At 40.4% G+C, this 22109-nt stretch overlaps 1 protein-coding gene across 2 annotated transcripts; it reads left to right on the top strand.

Moving 5' to 3' along the window:
- Positions 1 to 90: 90 nt before the first annotated feature.
- On the top strand, positions 91 to 21927 carry fam102ab (family with sequence similarity 102 member Ab). Of its 2 annotated transcripts, XM_026339522.1 has the most exons (12): positions 91 to 269; positions 575 to 872; positions 10163 to 10283; positions 10474 to 10503; positions 12664 to 12780; positions 12922 to 12968; positions 13248 to 13408; positions 13785 to 13886; positions 15768 to 15984; positions 17292 to 17413; positions 17504 to 17573; positions 17663 to 21927. In XM_026339522.1, exons 2-12 carry the CDS (start codon positions 700 to 702, stop codon positions 17706 to 17708), a joined length of 1206 nt encoding a protein of 401 aa, XP_026195307.1. In that variant the 5' UTR covers positions 91 to 269; positions 575 to 699; the 3' UTR covers positions 17709 to 21927. The 2 variants fall into 2 exon arrangements, with proteins under 2 accessions (XP_026195307.1, XP_026195308.1); XM_026339523.1 differs by lacking the exons at positions 91 to 269; positions 575 to 872 and having other exon boundaries at positions 12668 to 12780.
- The last annotated feature ends 182 nt before the right edge of the window (positions 21928 to 22109 follow it).

Genomic DNA, 22109 nt, shown 5'->3' with positions numbered 1-22109 from the left:
ATATTAATAGTAGTAGTAGTTTCAGTACAAGCACAGTATATTCATTTTTCATTGTCCCTGACCTTCTTCGCACACCTTTGCTCAGAGTTTGTGGACGGTCCCTAACTGTCCCAGTGAGCGCTGAGACGTTCAGGGAGCCGCTCACCGAAGAGGGAAAACTCGGGGAACATGTGTTGAGCCGCAGAAACTGCGAAGTGTCCTTTTGCCCAGTCCTCTGCAGTGGTTCACAGCTGTACAATAAGCATGAGGAGCAGCAGACCGACGGAGAGGTGAGATTTGAGGAGGTTTGTGTTGTACAGAGCTGAGCCCCGTGTGGCTTCTTGTGTGTTTGCGTGGCAGCTGTCTGCACAGGGAGAGTCTGTTCACGTTAGAGAAAAGACGATCAACCCTACAGGACAACTGCATAAAAGTGATTTAACACAGCGAAATGATCAAACGTGACTGTAATAAGCAATAGAGCAGATGTGATTATATAGTCTGTTTATAATGTGGAGTAGAAATCTTTCATTGCTTCAGTTACAAATCAAACGAGTGCATATTGTTGTATAACAGCTTTGTTTTTTTTAAATTCCAGGTCTACTCATCACTTCAGAAATGATTAACCTCAAGCTAAAGAAGGGCTTCCAACCTCCCCTATAAAGCCAGAAGATTCACCATTGTCATTTCCTGCTGTGTCCATCCACTTGTGTTCATTGTACCATGAGCACACTCCAACAACTGGGAACAATGTCCTTCTTAATGAAAAAGAAGAAGTTCAAATTTCAAGTGCATTTCACATTGGAAGAGCTCACGGCTGTGCCTTTTGTCAATGGAGTTCTCTTCTGTAAGATCCGTCTGATTGATGGTGGGGACTTTGCCATCTTGTCATCCAGGTATTTATGACAACTTCCTTATTGTGAGCCACTAAAACCTGTACAGCGTGATTAATCTGCCACCAGCCAAAGGCTCACAGACTTTGGCTCCACATATGTTAAATTCAAATTTCAGTGGTGGACTATAGGCTTCTCTGCTCTACTTCCAATAGAGCAGAAATAGATTGTGTAGACAAGCTCTGATACACCAGAGTGGAGAGCTCGCCTCTGTTTGTTGTTAGTGTCCTGTCTCAGATAGGGGAGAGAGTTTATTGGATGCAGAGAGCTGTAAAACTGGTATGAATTTACATGATGCATCATTCTTCAATACAGTATCTTATCCCCAGTCTTCTTGTGAAATTTCTGTCTTCTGCTGTGAGACAGCATTCACACAACCATGAGTTCTGCAAAACTACAGTCTAATTACAGTATGTTTGTGGCTCAATGTGAATAAGCGGAGGGGAGATGCCATGACAGGTCTGTAGGTTCAAAGTAAAAGAGACAAGCCTCAAAGTACCACACCAAGGTTTTGCATGTTTGAACACATTTAGTTGTGTTTTAGTGTGTCAGTTTTTTCCTCTGCTGGTTTGTATTGTTGACTCAGGAACATTAGTTTGCACAGATTTTAAATTCAAGAAGTTACAGTAACCGTCCTAATACACTGCCTGTCCAAAAAAACGTCACCACCTGGATTTAGCTAAGCAAATGGGTAAGAGCCTCCCAGTTTGTAATTACTGCATGGATGATTATGTACAAGTTATTTAACCCTAATTGGCTTCTCATTTCTTAAACAACCATGTTGGAAGACACATCCTGCAGTCATGATAGTAATCTGTCTCAGAAGGCTTATTGGCATGCATCAAGCAAAGAAAACATATAAGGATATAGCTGCAACTTACGCACTTTCCAACAAATTATTAAAAACTTGAAGGACAGTGGGGAATCATCAGCTTCAAGAAAGAAATGTGGTTGGAATAAAATCTTGATTGTGATCGGCAATCATTTAAATGTTTAACGGTAAATTAAAACGTAGAAAAAGAACAGTGGACTCAGGGCTATGTGTAATAGTGAAAGTTAGAGCATTTCCACACGAACAATTCGAAGGTAACTAAAGGGATTGTGTAGCCTTAAGAAAACCACTTGTCGGTGAGGCTTATCGGAAATGAATTTGCTAGGGAGCATAAAGATTGGACTCTGGAGCAATGGATTAAGTTCATGTGGTCTGATGAGTCCAGACTTACTCTGTTCCAGAGTGATGGAGCATCAGGGTAAGAAGAGAGGCAGGTGAAGTGATGCACCCATCATGTCTAGTGCCTACTGTACAAGCCTGTGGGGGCAGTGCTATGATCTGAGGTTGCTGCAGTTGGTCAGGTCTAGGTTCAGCAACGTTATGTGTAGAAAGAATGAGGTCAGCTGACTACCTGAATATACTGAATGACCAGGTTATTACATCAATAGAGTTTTTTCTTCCCTGATGGGAATTATTTCAAGATGACAATGCCAGATTCATCAGGCTCAAATTGTGAAAGAGTGGTTCAGGGAGCATGACATATCATTTTCACACATGGATTAGCCAAATTAATGCAACTCTGTACGGGAATAAATGTTGTGACATTGCAAATACGTATCAAAACAATGCTACGATGACTGCGTGCCATAATTTTTTCGGACAGGTAGTGAATAAGAAGAATGCTTACTTTTATTCAGAAACTTGCTGGGACACTTTATTTACCTGCCCAGCACATATATGCAGGATTTGCCTCTGTAGTGTGGATTTCAAGCCTCCTGCAGATAGCGTCGGTGAGTAGATTTTGGTATAGATCTTACAGGCATGATGGTACCACACGTTGCAGCCTCTGTGTGATGATAAGATAGTGACAGTCAGGGCCAGGCAGGAACTTGGGACTGTGCATACAGGGCATTCTCCAGGTTGTCTGATGGGCTAGCAGGCACATGTTTAGTTTCTTACACTGAGCCAATAGAGCACACACAAACGCAAACAAACAGAGACAGTATGTAAATGCAGAGAAATGCCGAAATCCCAGAACATTTTAAATCTTTAGAAGGAGTGCTGCAAAATGTGGTAAACTCCCAAACATAGTTGCTGGAAAGGCTTGCAACAATTCTAAGTAGCTCCACAACTCATCTGCAGCCTGAGCTGAAAGATGTGTGAGAAACGGAGAATTCCTTCAATGCCAAAGAGAGAGATAGCAGGACAGAACCTGCTGTGCCTCTTGGAGAGTCAGAGCTGTAATGATATGAAAAAGCTAACATCAGAAGTACCGTTTGACACTCACTGCTCAAACCTATTTAATCTATTCACCTGGTGTGTTATCCAAATGGAGATGTTCAGAGGAAACGTTTTTTCCTATTTTGCAGTCTATGCTATAGATGCCCTAATGTTAGCCCACATTTTCTCTTAAGCGCTGTACCTGTACATAGTGACAATCTTGGCATTCACAGGGAAGGGACTGACGAAAATAACAGCAGCCTAATGGGTCATAAAAAAAAGGCTGAGAAGTCGTAGTATGAATTAAGGTGTCGTTCACATTGTTTCACTCATAAAACATCAATGAAATGATGAATCAAGATAATGGTGGGGATTATTGGATCTGGACCACTAAAGAAGAAACTGCAAAGTGGATGTTTGTAACAGAGAGATTTGCAAGGATGTTAAAAAGAGTTGAACAGATGTGGGAGATTCCATTGTGGGCTCTTGTTACTTTACCTGCCAACCTAGTAATTTGCTGGATTTATAGTCCCACCCCCAGAGTTTGGACTACAGAACAACATGCTGAACCAGTATCTTAATAAAAGCTACACCTGAAACACGCACCTTACGAGAACTAGATAGCTCTATAATGATCAGCATTAAATATATCTATATATTGTCCCATGGCAGTTCCACCAGTGAATGGTTAGAAATGGTCATCGACGGTATTCAAATTGGCTATTGGAGCTTTGTCGCTCATTGGTAGTTAAAAATTACTTATCCTACAGTAGGATGAATATTTATGTGAGCAGCATGGACAGTCTCCGTGCTTGTCTTTCTTATAGCTTTACAGTGGTTTGGTTTGCTTTTTGAAATGAGGAGAACTGGAGCAGTTGAGAGGTTGTTTCTATTCACAGTATGACTCTGGAAAAGGGAAGTGTAACCAGTCTGATGTGCTAGTGTCTAACCATTGAGTCAGCTCAGAGGCTGTAGTCTGCTTTCACTATTTGCTGTCAGGTGTGTTTATGCTGATGGAAGGATATGGTGCAATCTAAAATCTCATAATTTGCTGAAACCTGAAATTTTCTGTCAGAGACTCAGCCAGTTTTTACAAACATGTAGAAGAAGCGACTTAACACAGCAAATTTAACATTTTGGATCAAATGTAATTACAGCATCTTCTTCTTCTGGTCATTAAATATGGCATTGCACTAAAATCAGGTTGTCCCCTGATTCCTTTAGCACCACCTTGATGGCTCTCTGCCTAATCACTTGATAAGCCTCACCTGTGCACCAGTCTCTCCATATAAGCAGGTCTGTCAACACCAATCCCCCAGATTGTGCCGCTTCATTTGAAGCCACAGTTTAGCTTCCGTTATCTGTTGCCAACCTGATCTTCTGCGAGTGAGTGATTGTGTTGCCTATCCTCTGTCAACATATTCCTCCCAGTGTACATAGCTTCTTCCCCATCAACAAATTCTTGTCTACTTCCCAGTTCAGACCCCAGCTATTAAGCCCCAGACCAGTTTACCACTTCAGCCCCAGAAAATAACACTTGTTTATTTCCAGCAACTCAATGTTTCTTCTCCTCCTCCTCTTCCAATTCAGCCGGCTAGTCCTTCCACTGTTCAAACCCGTAAACCCTATGCAGATTGGAAGAACTAGCCTGACCCCAGAGGAGCACAAAAGGTCTCTGTTTGTATTGCAGTGGTGAAGGCCACCATGTTCAACATTGTCCAGCAAAAGACAGAGTTAGATAGCAGGACAGGGGCTGCTGTTGAGCCCAGCACTAACCAAGCCTGTCAGCCCCCATCCCCTCACTTAGTTACCCTCGAACTCCCTGACCAGAACATCTGCATCTCTGCTTTCATCGACTCTGCGGTAGAGACTGGAATCATCATTGAAGCCCTGGTTTAACAGTTGAAAGTTATGAGTAAGGTTACCTGGACTGGTGGCTACAGGACTTTTGGAAACACCCATGCTGGGTATGAATTAAAGACTTAATGCCTGTCTGACAAAGCTCATGATCCAAATCATGCCACATCATTTTTCAGACATGAAGCAGCATTATGGCATGGGCATGTATGGCTGCCAACGGACCTCGGTCACTGGTGTTTGTTGATGACACAACAGCTGATAAAAGTAGCAGGATCAATTCTAAAGTGCATATGGCGGATCATAACCCAAAATATACAACAAAAAGCTATTCAGGAGTTTGTCAAGTATTAAAGGCAATTCTTAATGGTTGTAGTTTGTTCCATTATTTATGAGCCCTTCAGAATTTAGGGTGTGTGTGTATGAAAATGGCTGTAAGTCTTGAAAGGTTAATGCCACACTTGTCAGACCCCTTAAATTAAAGCTGAAAATCTTGACTTCACTCACATCTTAAGTGTTTGATTTAACTTAATACAATGTTGTGGTGTAAAGATGCCAAATGCTAAAAATTGTTGCATTATTGTGTTCTGTGTACCTGGCTGTATCTCCTGGCTTTAACATTGTCATGGTAAACATGTTAGAAGAGCTGGCATTGTAGTGTTTCCGTGAAGATGTTATGCATCTTGCCACTCTAACGTGCTCCTTGTTTTCACAAATTCAATTCAGTTTTATTTGTATAGCGGCAATTTACAACAGAAATTATCGCAAGGCACTTTACAGTTTAAGGTTTAAGACCTTACAGAAAATATTTATACAAAAAACTATAGAGAAAACCCAACAATCCCATTTGAGCAAGCTTTAGGCAACAGTGGAGAGGAAAAACTCCCTTTAGAGGAAGAAACCTCCAGCAGAACCAGGCTCATAGTGGGCGGCCATCTGCCTCGACCGGTTGGGGTGAGTGGAGAGAGAAGAGAGAAAAGAACATCAGGCAATAAAGACAACAACAAGCATCAAGAACATTGGGCAGGTCAACTGGATTCTGGAGATGTACAGCTCCAGGCCGAGGACACCTGCAGAAAAAAATGTGAATATGTTGCTCTAACACCACTGCTCAAACACTGAGACATGCTGGGTTATGGCTAATTTTGAAGAGGAAAGTTTATCCACCAGCAACATCGCCACAGTGAAAAAGTAATACATAATAAGAGCCCTGAACTTCACAGCTCTTTCAGGTCTTTGACTAGGCCCCTTCAAAACTTCCATTTTATTCCTTTTGGGCCTTGTAGATGTAGACTTACTCTTCTGCTTGTAGTCATTGGACCCGATTCTCAAACTTGTTATTGTAATTTTTTGAGGTAGGGCAAGTGTTCAAACTGTCCAATCAATTCAATTTGCTACAGGTGGACTCATCATTTCAAGAAAAATTGTGAACAGGAACAGGATTCACCAGACTGCAATTTGGAGACACACACAAATAGTCATAAATAAAGACCAGTATGCGCTGAGAGTTGTGCTGATGTGGTGCAGCGGTGGTAATCTGAGGTCAGAGTGTGTGTCGTGGGGGAACCTTCTTCAGCTGATTAGGAAGTACAACCTCTGCTGTGCCGTTTTAGTTGGGGAGCTGATCTTCTGCTTCCATTGGAGATACTTGGTGATTGTGGTGCCCAGAGAACAGAAGGACTGTGCCACACGGGGTGATGGATGTTGGCGGTGTAGGGATCTTTCAGAAGCCTACAAGCATCTCCACTATTTTGTAAGAGTTACTGAGATGTATGTGAGTTGTTTTGGCCTTACCAGGTCACCGGATCTCTATTAACTAGATGCAACTCTCTGAGATGAGTCCAGTGAACAGGGAGAAGACTACAGAGGAAAAAACAAGTCCCTCATTAATCAGTCAGCATCTGTCATGTAGATTAAAGAAATTAATAGTAAGGTTAGGAGATTCTAACTGTGTGTACATGAGCATCTGCTTGTGTGTGTGTGTGTGTGAGTAACCAATAGGAGATGTTTGTCAGATGGGTGTTTTTACCCTACACACATTACACATTTGTAGCAGCACTGTCCTGTAGTGTTGTGTAAACACATGAATCCACAGTCCACCTATACAAGTATTTGTTACAGCTTGTGTACAGTCAGGGCTGTGTGGAAATAAAGCAAAGCAATATTGGCTCATAGCCTTTTTACTGTATAATACAGCATGTTCATAGAAGAACAAAGGCCTGATAGTCATGGCGAAAGGTTTTGGCAGTGACACAAATTTTAAGCAGAAGCCCACAAATTGTGATCAACTTGGGGCACATTGGTCTTGCAGCTGATATAGAGGCCGTAGTAGCAGATGTTTGGAGCTGTGGAGTTCCCTTATCTGTGAATTGTCTCTGTGCTTTTGCAGCCAGCATTACCATTAGAGTACTGATCTAGAGACAATAATAGACAAAGATAATTGTGATAGATAATTGTGTCTAGTAATATTTCCTTTACTTATACAGTACTTATTAATGACTTTTTAATTGTTTTTATCTCCAGACTGGATGTTTCAGCTATTTCAAGATGCTAAATTGGACCCAAGTCAGGGCTCATAAAAGGCAACTTCAGAATAGTCCAATGTTGAGAAAGGAAGCATTGCTTGTGTCTAGCTGCTGCACAATGGTGTGTTTGTGAATGCAGGGAGGTTGGGCTGTAAGAAAAGAAGTGGCAGAACCTGTCTGGTCATTCTGTGGGTGGTAGCTTCCAGCCTTTGGGCATATTGTTTTCAAAGTTTTAAACCTCAGGTCACCCTTAAGATAAGGGGGAAATGTTGTCTGATAAATGTTAGTGTTTGCAAAGAATGTCTGTCGATCCAGGCCTACAATCTTATCACTAATTAAATAAGACCACATTTCAGAAGTAAAAGTAAAATGTATGAAACACATTGGGACTATTACAACAACGATCCTGACACTGAAAAAAGACCAAGAATAGAAAATATGCAATGGAAACAAAATAGATGAGCAAAGCTAAAAGGCTTAAAGGTTTTGACATGTGCCAGCATGCAACAAATGTGCCTCATGAATGAGTTAATTATTAATAATAATATTAATTCATGTTATGTAGAAATTGATAAAATGACTGTAACATCCACGGACCTCACACAGACAACGCCTCATATATTTGCTAACTTGTTAACTGGAACTAAAAGTATTTGTTACAGATGGATTCTTTTGCAGGTCCTCTTGTAATATGATCGTGAACAGTTGTAGATTTAGAAATGTTTAGTTTATATCAGCTGACACCAACTTGACTAAGATACACGCACAGCCCCGTCTCACATTAATAGCATTCAGTCAGGATGGAGCAGTTTTATTACAATTTATTACAACTTTGCTTTTATTTATGCAACTCTGCTTTCGGCTCTGTCCATAAGCTGCGTTCAGTGTTGAGTGTTGACCTTCCTGTTCCTGATGTTCTGTTCCAAAGAACAAGCATGTGGAGCTGACTGTTATCAGCAAAGCAGCAGGTTGAGTCGGCCCTTGTGTAACTGAAATGTTGCAGAGGGCTGAATGTAATGTCTGTTCTGACATGAGCTGGGCCGGGACAGATAACATCACAGTTTACAAGTCATGTCGGGACAAGCTCCGAAAGCTGTTGGCCCGAGTGTGTGTAGGTGTGAGAGTGTGGAGCAGGTAGTATTAGTATTAGTATTAGTAGTCTGATAACACTGTTGATGTCAAATGAAGGAGCTTACCTTTGCTCAGTATTTGTTAGCTTAGTGAGAAAAGTCTGTTTGTAGAGTGAGCGAGGGAAATTCTAGAGGGAAAGAAATGAAGTTGACTTACTGTTTTCTGGCTTTTACTAAAATAGTGTGAGTTCAGGTCTGGTTTACATTCAGGTTCAGGTTCAGTGTTTTCACAAGCAAAGCTGTGTAGTTGTAGTAGCTGTGCTGCCCTGGGAAAGACACATACTGGTACTTCCCCTGTAATCCACCACCACTTCCACACCCTCACGCTGCAGATATATGGTAAACCACCATCTGACATCACATGCAAGTCACACGGTTAATGACCATTCCCAGTTAGACTTTGACACTGAGTGACAGACACTGCTTTAACTGCTGGTACTGTATCTACTGTATGCACTTCTTTAGTTTTTCACCTAAGTGTATTTTTAAAGCTTCATAACTTTACAGGCCTGTGCTTTTTCATCAGAATGCAGGACTGGATATGGTCATCTTTAACTTCTTAAACTTGTTCTATAAAAACTGTGATATACTTGGTGAATCTGGATTATCCTGTGGAAAATGTGCAAGCGGGAGCACTGTAATGATGGTAGAGGGTCTTCAGGGTCCACAGAACTAGGGTACATGCCAATTCCCTTAATGGATTGATCCTCGATCCTCACTCGCCCTGGAAGGTGTCCTGCTCCTCCATCTTGAAGGAACTTCCAAAGCCTCTTATTTTATTCTAAGGTGTGAGGTTTGAGAAACAATATCTAAGGAGAGACAAACAAGGATACACAAGACCATCCTTTGCTAAAGTCTTGTACTAGACTGTCACACCCCGTTACTGACACCTGTTGTTGATTGGTGGCAGCTGATCGCACTGATATGAAACTGCATCACAACACCTGCAGTTTTATACTCAAATATAGTTATAATAGTAAAACAGAGCCAATGTAAAACACCAAGTTTTTGTTTTATTTGTTGTCAGAGACATAATCTGGATCAAAGAAATGTAGTCCTCCATGACAAAGAGCTGTGAACAACTTTCAAATCATAAGCTAATGATGCATTTGAGTATCACTTACATAGTGACGCACTGCAAACTGGGTTTAATATATGAGAAGATCTTTATATTCTATATAAGGAAAAAAAACACTGTGGAGACAGTGGTAACTGTCTGTTTTAATTATATTTTGGACAAATACAATCTTCAATCCAACAAAAGTGGCCACAAACTGACTAACAGCTGATCAACAGATGATCCGCCGTCATCAGAAACAGACATCAGATGATGGGTCAGTTGTTATTTTTTGTGGAAGGGACTAAGACACAAGGTAAAGTATGGGAAGGGAAGGGAATTAGGCTCTACTTCTAGACAGTCCCATAAAACACAGCTGGGCTCTCTTTTAAGACTTACATATTTTTCACACTAAACTGTATGCACTGCACATTTGCCCTCGAGACAACCTATCTAAGTCTAATCTAACCTGAACCATGTGTATGTGTGCGTGTGTTTGTGTGTACGCACAGGGAGGAGGTACAGCAGAACTGTGTGCGATGGAGGAAGAAGTTCTCTTTTGTGTGTAAAATGAGTGCTAATCCAGGCACTGGGATGTTGGATCCATGCATCTGCAGGGTCTCTGTGCGCAAGGTAAACTCAAACTCCCAGCCACCACTTCTTGCTTCTCTGAGTTATCACTATAATGCCATCCAACCATTACTTTAACAGTAACATACACTATACCTGTACGAAGGGAGAACTCTAGGTCACATATGTTTCTTAAAGTTAATTACAGTCAGCTGTTTCTGGCCCCTAAATGCTTTTCTATTTGTTTTCCTAGGAGCTCAAAGGAGGAAAGACCTTCTCAAAAGTAAGTGTGTTTGCTTGATTATGTGATTATCAGCTACAGTGATATGTAAGATATCTTTAAGCTGGATCCACACAGATAAGCTCTTAAAGTTAAAAGTGTGTATAATCCTTTACTCAACAGGCTTGTGGGTGATACTAAAAGATGTAACAACATCACAAGGCTTTGCTATAAAAAGGGAACAGTCAGATGGTATTGTGAAGTGGCCAGATTACATCATTTACTGCGGTGTGTGTTTGTGTGTAGTGAAGCACCTGTCTTGTAGTTTAAGCTATATAGAGGTTACATGTCAATATTAGACTGAAATAAGAATTTGCTTCTTAAATCAATTCAGTGCAATGCAATTTTATTTGTATAGTGCCAAATCACTACAGACGCCAGCTCAAGGCACTTTACAGTGTAAGGTTTAAGACTTTACAAAGTAAAACTAGAACTGTATAAAGAATTATATAGAAAACCCAACAAACCTATTTGAGCAAGCATTAGGCAACAGTGGAAACGAAGAACTCCCTTTAGAAGAAGAAAACCTCCAGCAGAATCAGCCTTAGGGTGGACGGCCATCTGCCTCGACTGGTTGGGGTGAGTGAGTGGGGTGAGAGAAGAGAAAAAAGTACAGCAGGCAACAAAAAACAACAACAAGCAGCAAGAACATTGGACAGGTTGGACTGAGAGATACAGCTCCAAGGTCGAGGATACCTGCAGAAAAGTGCCTGCAAAAAGAATTGAGACTTAAAACCATGATTAGCATTTGACTGACTGGCCGGATGTTAATCATGTGACAGCAGGTGCATGACGTAGAAAACAGATTTCTAAATGAACATACATTCGTCTCAAAGTGAGTTCAGTATTCATCATTTAGTAGGTTGTCATTTACTGGTCACAGTCAGAATAGCTGGGATTATGTCTTTTTGCTGACACTATGTCAAAATCCATATTTTATCATGAATGAGTATAAGGGATTAATGGTGGTGATAACATGAACCAAGTGTCTGAGTCATGATCCAGCTGACTGTAAATAAGCCAACTCTTTTGCATGATTGGACTTCCAGAATACCATTCTGCAAAACTCAGTTGCCTGTAAATGAAAAATAGGATTCCAGATGGAAAAATAGCAGCAGAATACAACTGTCTTCACCAAAGATCTTAACTCAAAGTCCACACATTAACTATTTACAGAACCTTTTAACAGTCTCACTGTCCTGGGCAACATATTTGAGTTGGTTCAGTTGTCATGGAGATACTGTACAGTTGTTTAATAGTTCATACGTCCTCAACTGTAACCACAGATAAGAGTTTCGGCTTTATCGGTTGATGACTGGGAGATGCAGTGGAAAGCTTTGGGTTGGTCAAGCAGAAAATATTTTGTTGAACATGTTTGTTTCCACCTTTTGCCTATAAATCTATCAGCTAGCCTGTGTATAACTTTCAGATTGTGTCCTAAGAATGACACGAGAGGACAGCTCAAATGCTGGTCAAAACAAAAAGGCTGATGAGCATGAACAAGCTCAGGAAATGTCATGGAATTCATCCAATGCCTCACGAGAGATTAGATCAGCACAAAGGTCGAGCATCTCTGGACGTGACCAACTGCAAAGTGACATAATGACATAGCTGGATCTAGAAAAGTCAGCTTTGCATGAGGAGTTGCTTTACCAGCTATAGGACAACAACAATAATAATAATACAATAAATAAGCAGCTACAACTGTTTCAACAAATGATTTTTATGAGTTTCAGGTTCAGATTTGTGGACATACATAGACATACATACATGGAACAACTGTGACAGTGAGGTACATAGATCTACAGTACATTGCCCAGCACCAACATAAACTGTGGCCCCTCAAGTGGCTGCTGACTGGGCAGAAAAGCATGAACATGTAGGCTAAATGAGGTTGTTGCCTTCTAGATATAGTCAGTGTCTTCTGTTTCCCTTAATTCACTTCCTTACACAATGGGGCTGATTGAGTGTGAGTTACTGAATTACTAAAGTCATATACTGAATGTGGACATTTAAATAACCAAGCAGTTAAAACTCTTTCCTGCTTACTGAGATCTGTGAAGGGAACAAACTAAAAATAAATATTCTACACCAGTCTTATTCTGCCCTTCCACATCAAATACTTTCACTTTGTGTTGTTTTCTCGTGTCTGTCTGTCTCCAGCTAGGCTTTGCTGATCTCAACATTGCAGAATTTGCTGGATCAGGCTCCACAGTTCGCTGCTGCATCCTGGAAGGTTATGACACCAAAAACACTCGGCAGGACAACTCTATCCTTAAGGCAGGACACACACACACTGGCACACACACACACACACTGAGACACACTGACACACACTGACACACACACACACACACACACACACTGACACACACACACACACACACTGACACTTTAATGACACATCTGTGTTTTTTATAGGTAACAATTGGGATGACGCTTCTGTCTGGTGATCCTTGCTTTAAAACGTGAGTTCATTTTTTCAAAATCTACATATAATTAGTGTCCACCTGTTTTCACTATAGTGTATTAGTGTTTTACAGTGGACGGCGGCATTCAGTTTCGTCAGATTGGGTTAAGTTATGACTCAGCAGCTACCGCTGCCTGCAACTGCTGACTGAGTTGATAAGTTGGTCCATTCATTGCGTTAAACTACACTTTGTGTCCAGTACATGTTGTGTCTTTTCCTTATGTCTAAAAAGCACATGTGACTTTGTTGTGAATAATGCCTGTGTTTTCACCACAAGGCCTCCCAGCACGGCCAAATCCGTCTCCACTGGGGATGAGGACCCCAACCTGCAGCTGGACTGTAAGGGGGAGAGCACCGAGGCCCCAGTGCAGCCATCAGGAGGCGTCATGGAGGGTCCTCGAGCCTTTAAACCCCGGCAGTCGTCAGTACGTAGCAAAGGTAACAGCTCAGAATTATTGTTCCCTGTGTCTTCTCTGACATGTGGAACTGGATGGTACCTCCAGTTTATTACTACTTGTGTCAATGAAAACTCAAGTGGGGATAGATCTGTATTATACTTTCACACAAGATCATTCATATCACCAAAGTAAAACACCTCCATCTGAATTTAAGCCACACATGATTACAGGGTAGTGTAGACACTTTGCATTACATATTACAGTATGTCTAAATTATTTTATATTTAAATATTGTGTCCAAAGGGACTTTAATAAACAATAATGAAATTATTTATGGTGCAGACAACAGAGAGACGGGCTCTCTGGTCTTTTACCAGTTTCAGTGTGTATTTACCGTGTGTGTGTTCTGCCTTCAGGCCTGCCTGAGGAGGGAGCGAGTGTGTCCAGCCCAGATGAGGTCTTTCACACTGGTCACTTCCGCAGCGCCAGCTATGCCAGCCAGCACAGCAAGATATCAGGTCAGAGAGCTTTTTTTAGTTTCATGCTTTTAATTAATTCATATTACTTTGTAGACATCGGTTCACTTCCATATCAGCCTTTTTTTTATTTTTTTATAAATGTCTTGACTATGATTTAGTGTAAAACAATAAAAGGTTGTGAAAAAAGAAAACAAAAGAAAGTGAAAGGGAAAAACACATTTAGATTTAGTCTTTTGGCAAACGCTTTTATCCAAAGTGACCTACAAGTGAGATATAAGGCATAGAGAAAAACAAAGTGCTATTTTATTTATTTATTTATTTTATTTTTTTAAGATTTAAGTGCAGAGAAAGTTGTGGAACAGGTCTGTTTTCAGCAGATTTTTTAAATTTGGCAGTGACGCTTCTGAATGTCTAGAAGTTAGTAGATTGTTCCAGCATCCACCGAGCTGAAAAGTATAGCCTAACCAAAATTAGCCATTGTTTGGTGAACCAACATTATTTGCGTCCTTGGTTTTTTTATTTAACACTTACTAAATATGTTTCTAATCTGGGATTATTCTCATGTCACTCAGAGGCTTTTAACATGAAACAAAGAAATGTTGGTGCATTGACAGTTTATTAACTGTATGTCATAACTGTATAAAGAATTATATAGAAAATCCAACGGTCCCACTTGAGCAACACTTGGTGAAAATGGGGAGGAAAAAACTCCAACAGAACAAAAACAAGAAGCAGCATTAATACTGGGCAGGTTGTTATGACCAGCAACTACACTGGAAACATACAGTTCCATGGTGGGGGGAAAGCTCATTTCATTTCATACAGGAAATATCACAAGCAATATTATAAAACAAAATTCAAGAGTAAACTCATAAATAAATAAAGTACATCAGGCAACCGTGATTCCAAACCATCCATGACACCATTATCCATTAAACACTGACCTCATACAGTAGATGAAAAACTGTATTCTGCGAACAAACATGCACAAGACTTAAAGGAAAAGGGATTCTCAGGTCAGAAGGGTGGGGTTTTGTAACTTCTGGGTGTGTCCAATTGAGTGACCAATAGAGGTGGTTTGAGACTAAACCAGGTACACAAACGATAGAATTTAACAAAACTGCATTTCAGGAACTGACATCTATAAAGACCGGTAGTAATAGAGGAAGTATTCACTTTACACAACTGAAAAAGAAAGCACGTCAGAATAAAAGCCAGGTTACTCATGATGCAACGGTTTGTCCAACCCTGGCACGTGATATATTTAGTGGATTTTTGAAGAGGGAAAAAAAAAACCCTGCAATGAACAAATGTTAATGCTGTTTTTTAGTTTCAAATCAGTAACTGGAAATATTTTGGCACCTTTTAACTTGTAAATTAGTTAGACCTCAGTTGTAAGGATAGAAAAGGAGATAATTAGTTAATGGTTATCCCAAAAGTACTGTTCAGTGGCAACTGGACTTGCTATAGGTTCTTGCATTTCATCTTTGACACTTTATGCGTGACCTCATGACAAACATAAACATTAGAAGTCTGTAAAACTACATTCTGGAAAGTCAAGGTCTTTGCAGGGCAGCTCTGCCTTAATCAGTGACTTTTGTGGTGAGGTCCAACCTAAAGTATAAAAACTTTCTTGATTCGATGAAAGGCAGAAAAGCACTATGTATGTGCACACCATTTAACATCTGAACAAACCAGAGTGGTGTATAAAACGGGTGCTGCAGACAGATTAAGGTACACATAAGCTCTTTAGCCGCAATCACGAAAGATATCACTTGAGATCAGCAATTCAGAAAAAAAAAAAGCGATTGTTCAGCGGGGGTGTCAGTATTCTTACATAAATTGAGATGGGTGTCTTGCATATTGAGAGTTTGGCAGGATGTGTTTACAGATCAGCAACCTCTCCGCCCTCTCCTTCAGGCTACAGCACAGGTCACTCTCGATGCTCGAGCCTGACTGACCTGAGTCACCACAGGAACACGTCCTCCAGCAGCAGCAGCACTTCTTGTGGGTTCACCCACTCTGACCAGCCATGTCCCTCCACGCCCAATGAGCGTCACATGAAAGCAGCTTCTACCAAACCAGAGAGGCCTCCTCCACCTTCTGCAGCAGCTCTCATGTCCAATAGATCCTCCAGGTAAAGACGCATGTTGTTTGACATCTGAGAGTGCAGAACTGTCATGACTTGATCTCGCTGTTGAGATACACTATTTTGCCAAAAGTATTCACTCACCCGTCCAAATAATCGGAATCAGGTGTTCCAATCACTTCCATGATTAGCTAACAGTGCGCAGAGAGCTTCATGGAATGGGTTTCCATGTTCGAGCAGCTGCATCCAAGCCATACACCATCAAGTGCAATGCAAAGCTTTGGATGCAGTGGTGTAAAGCACGCCACCACTGGACTCTAGAGCAGTGGAGACGCGTTCTCTGGAGTGATGAATCACACTTCTCCATCTGGCAATCTGGTGGACGAGTCTGGGTTTGGCAGATGCCAGGAGGACAGTACTTGTCTGACTGCATTGTGCCAAGTGTTAAGTTCATCGGAGGGTGGATTAAGGTGTGGGGTTGTTTTTCCAGGAGCTGGGCTTGGCCCCTTAGTTCCAGTGAAAGGAACTCTGAATGCTTCAGCATACCAAGACATGTTGGACAATTCCATGCTCCCAACTTTGTAGTGTAGTGTCATCCATGTCCATAATAACATGGAGGACAGAGTCTGGTGTGGATGAACTTGACTGACCTCCACAGAGCACAGAGTCCTGACCTCAAACACCTTTGGGATTAGAGTGGAGACTGAGAGCCAGGCCTTCTCGTCCAACATCAGTGTGTGACCTCACAAATGTGCTTCTGGAAGAATGGTTTAAAGTTCCCATAAACACACTCCTAAACCTTGTGGACAGCCTTCCCAGGAGAGTTGAAGCTGTTATAGCTGCAAAGGGTGGGCCGACGTCATATTAAACCCTATGGATTAGGAATGGGATGTCACTTAAGTTCATATGCGAGTCAGGGCAGGTGAGTGAATACTTTAGCAGTTTAGTGTACATCTGGACGTGACACTGATAAAAGTCTAGGGGTGAATCTCCGGCACAGGTGAACTAACATGCTTGGAATTGTTCAGGAATGTACTCTAATCTGTGAGTATGTGTGCGTATTTGTTCACGTGGGGAAGGCTAAGACGGAGTTCAAAACAGTGCAAAAACAAGAATGGACAGCTTAACAATCTCACTTAATAAAATAAAAGTACGTCAGTGATATGTTCATGTTAACAGGTCATGTTACAGTGGATGATCTGGAGTTACTGAAAACATTAGAAACTCAGCAGACTTAATGTGATAGTTGGCAGTATGGAGCAAAAGCTTGATGTGCCTGCAATCTTGCAGTGAAGTGTTGGTGTGTTTCAAATATACATCTTCCCTGAATTTGTATTTGTCCTGCCCAACAACAGGAGGAAGAAGGACAGCGTAGAGAGGCAGCCGAGCTGTGTGGACGACACCCGCATCGATGCAGATGACATTGTGGAAAAGATTATCCAGAGCCAGAACTTTTCCGACATCAGCAACAACGAAGGTTTGACAGGGTTTCAGTTTTTGGGGGTTAAGTTTGAGCTCAACCTCTGTGCATCCGTAACGCCTCTTCTGGATTTCTTGTTTTCTTCAGACAGCAACTTGAGACTGTTTGTTAGCAAAGACGGGACTACTGCCCTCAGTGGGACACAGCTGGCCAACAGGTACATCACTGTGCATATTTAATTCATTGCAATGTTTTACCAGCTCAGTTTTCTTCATCTCAGGGTGTGTGTTTGTGTGTTTTTCCCAGAGGAACACCTGGTGTTTTTGAGCCAGTGGTCATTGAGACTCACTGAGAGATTCATCAACACACCTCCAGCTTTATCAACTAGTTAATGGTTCTGTGACAGCTAATTGTAATAATGTGTGTGCAAGCATGTAACTTGTCTTCAATGCTTATAGCTGGTTATAAAACTACTGTGATAGAGATATTTATTTCTAGTCAGTTTAATCAGGTAGTGGGAGATGCGTAACACACAGTTACCATGTTTTCACAATTCACAAATTCTATTTGTTCTCTAACAGCATCTAATTTATGGGCACAAATCTGCAACTTACACTATAAACCTAAACAACTTTAGGCAATGAAACTTCAAAATCAGTTCACCACGCTCTGCTAATCTCAGCAGTTCTAAAATAACTGGCCTCTGATTGGCTTGAAGGGTGAGCTTCACTCAGAAGCCTTTAGCGGGTAATATAACTGCTCTGCTGCCATACTGTTCAATGAGGCTGGTTCACAGGATGCTGTTCTAGCACCTCTCCACAGTTTTAAGTGACTTGCTTCACAGTTTATGTGAAATGACATTGTTGCTATTACTTAGGAACATCCACAGTGCTATGCATTGATTCCTTCTCATGAATATTGTGTGGACATTTATTTCATGCCATCCTTGTCTCTTCACTATCTCCACAGTACTAAGCAGCTCTGGTAGTGCTCAGTCAGGCCTTTTAGTGAGGACTAACTAGTAAGTTATCAGGCTCCCCAAGCTTCTGTTAAAATTATATAAAAAGCCGATCGGAACATCCAACATGACATGTGGTTGTTATAGTGCAGGTATATCTTTACAGAACAGATGTCTGTAAAGTCCTCCCTGCCATTTGGCCATCTACAGATACATAGGAATTTGCAATAGTCCAGGAAACATTTCCTTTACACTGGGTGCGTTTCAAACCAGTTCCTGGTTCAGCTTTGTTGTTTGATGGAGTAGTTTACTCCTGTGGTGCCTGTGGTAGTTGGCAGAGACATTTGAATATGTTGAACAGTGACAGTAGGATAAGTACAGGCATGGAGGGTAGCAGTGAGTTGGTTGAGCAAATCGTCCATGAACACCAGGGACAGTAGTTTGACATGGCCATATGTCTGAGATGTACTGACAAGACACCAAGTCCCTGTAGTAGTGCCCTCATATAGGTGCAACTTTCTAACAACAGACATATAAAATAAATGAACACCAGTGTGTGATGAGTCAAAATGTCTGCTGTGAAATGTAATTTGTTATCTTCCATTATGAGGGTGGTGCCAGGTGACAATCTAATTTACATTCTAATTTACAAATTACAAATGTAAACTGCCAAGAGCTTAAATGCAGCTACAGCTTATAAAGTTAGTATTATTTTCAAATTCTTTAACAGACATGTTGTTATGGAGACATTATCCTGTGTTGCAAACTGTTATAGGTCAGTTAATCAGTGACTTAATTTGTTAACCAACTTACCACATGGGAATTCACTACATACTGAACAAATGAACAATGTGAAGCACACCCAGTGCAACTGATTACTTTCCAAATTGGGAATTGTAGTGCATAACTGAAATAATGGTGCACACAACTCTTAAAGTTAAACATTTCTAAGTGTACTGCCAGACAGTGTACCTGTACCTGATCACAATACAGCACAGTACATACAGAACGGGTGGTAAAGTCAAACTTTTTTTTTTTGTCTTTTCTCCTTTGCTCCGATGAAGCCATCAAATGCTTATATACGGAGGGCAGACTGAGTTGAAATCAGCCTGGAACTCGAATAGAAGCTTTTATTATATTTTAATGCTCTTTGATGATGTTGTATAGCACACTATATACAATTTTGCACATGTGGACGGAGAATGATATAAACCACTAAATAGGAAAAGCAGACGACACCGTTGTATAAAATGACATGTTGGATTTGTAAATGTCATTACTTACTGCATTTCATTTCTGTGTGTTATAGGACAAAATGCAATTTGGTGAATCTATCAAAAGCTGCTCTTATGAGATAACACAGCCTGTGTTCATAAAGCTGGCCATATAAAGCTGTCTGTGCACTTACTGATAACTTGCTCTTTGAATCGGAATGCTCTTCTAAACTAATTCAGATTATGGGACTTTACTCAGGTCATGTCAAAGCTCTCTATGCACATTCAGTACACACGTGAACTAACCCAGAGTACAGGCACTTTCTGAATGGCTGGGACTTCGAGCTGTAGATTTTGATATGCAAGCCAGCCGAAAACACTGTATGTTGCATGTTGCAGTTTCCGTTTTATACAGCCAGCATGTATATAGCTACATTAGCATTTATTCTGAGTTGAGTTTCTGACCTTTTGATGAATGTAAGTAAAATATATACTTTACTTGTTGTCTCTTCTAACTCCAGAGAATAATATCTAGCTCTTTAGTTGGTCTACGCTAAAGAGTTAGATAGTGTCTCACTTGTGTTGCTAACCTTTAATGTCTACTAATTGGTGCTATGTGGATATTGTGGGTTTATCAGAGCATTTTTAAGTCAGATCAGCTGCCTGCTGCTGAAAGTGGGGTTGATGAGATCACTAATCTAAAAAAAGAGACTTAAAAAGCTCCTGTCAGGTGAAGTGCAGTCTATCGATAGTTCTCTGTGAACTTGTCTCAACAAGGAACCAGTTTAACACTACCTATACTATAGATTCTACATGCATTTTTAATATCTAGGTGCAATATTAAGTCATTTTGCCCTTTTGGATGATCGTATTGGTCACTGATTGATCAGTCGACTAATGCTGGACGTTTTGAGGTAATTGTTTATGTCAGTCAAGACTATCAGTAAGAAATGTTCAGACAGGCTTCCCTGCCTACATCAGCACATACAGTATTCACCAAAAAGGTTTAGCCAGAACTCTTGCACTTTTTAGTTCTAGGTCATTTTACTTGATGTGCAGGACTCATGTAAAAATAGTGCAGTAAAAAGAAATTCTTATTGTCCATATAGCAGTTGTATGGGCTGGAGGAAAATCTGTCCCTGTCACTTAGAGCTCATAATGATGTGGCCCGGGTGTTGGCTATAGTGAGGTCAGTCCTGCAGTAGCACAAAGCTCCTTTTGTACCAGTACTGACGATATATAATACACGGTCGCTCCTGTTGTACTGATTTGTGTGTTAGTTTGTGTTCTTTGTTGATACTCCACTATAGTTTTTATCTCTGGTCCATTAATCCCTTCTTCTACATTAGTCCTATTGTTAAAAAGTAGCTGTTAAAAATTGTAGTTGCAGCAAAATGTTCCATTGCCATCCTCACTGAAGCACAAAACATACTGTAGTACAGAGTACTGTGGAAGTATCCATGCCGTCAGCACCTCCACTGTCATTTCTGTAACCTCTATTCTCTCACTTTCTTTCAATAGCAGTCCGTATTTATAACATCAGTTTTGTAGTAAGACAAATATAGTTCTCTACAGGATCTATGTGCATGTAGTCAGCCCCTGTACATATAAAATATGTAGGGTTCCACTCTTATGCATGTAGCCCTGCAATCTTTTTTTCTTTCAGACCAGCAGGCTGGTCTACAGATTTATATAACTGCCAACATTGTATGTTTAAAGGATAAACATTATTCCATACACTGAAGGGTGTGTTTATTATGTATATACAGTCATGGGAGCAACTGTGGTGGTGTAATGTCTACGACTGTGATTTATTCTGGAAGTGCTACTTACCGTGGTACTTAACCTTCTGTAACCTGTTGTATTGATATTTTATTATAAAGCTTAATGCTCTTTATATATGGGGTGATTGGGATTTGTCTTTTTTTGACTATGTTCAATTGAACAGAATTGATGTATAATTACATTGGGATTATATTGTGTTGAAGCTGTGGTGGTTATGGTAAAGGGGACTAAATTAAACACTATTTTGAATGTTGTAGCTTATTTGACTCAGCAAATCATATGTTGTAAAATTTTTGTAAAATCTGTAGAAATATAATAAATTAGTAGAGAACTAATAAAATTACAAGAAATATAGATATAGAAAAACCTTGCTTTTAGCATGAATATATTGAATAATCATCACTCTGTCAAAGGTCTTTTTGACAGCACTTTTGTGTCTTGACTTGTGGGGGGAAAATCTGATCTGAAATATTTTTGTATTTGTATTAAAATGCTGAAAAATACATTTAAATGTATATCAAATGCCGAAATAAAACTGTATCTGTATTTAAACTATGCCACGGTTGATTATGATTTGCATAAATCGTGCATTTTAAATAAAATGGTCAACTCTGGAATCACCATCATTATATATTTCATGTATATTTATATATATTCTCTTGCACACATAATACACACTACCATGCCTGTGAAAACATTGAACTGTTATTGCAAGTTGCTATTACTCTGAAATGAGTCTTACTCATAATGTCATACATTTAAAATCTAATGGTGTTTGAAGGAAATGATCGATCAA

Source organism: Anabas testudineus, chromosome 22, assembly GCF_900324465.2.
Source record: "Anabas testudineus chromosome 22, fAnaTes1.2, whole genome shotgun sequence".
Lineage (NCBI taxonomy): Eukaryota > Metazoa > Chordata > Actinopteri > Anabantiformes > Anabantidae > Anabas > Anabas testudineus.
This window is presented reverse-complemented; position numbering and strand designations above follow the sequence as displayed.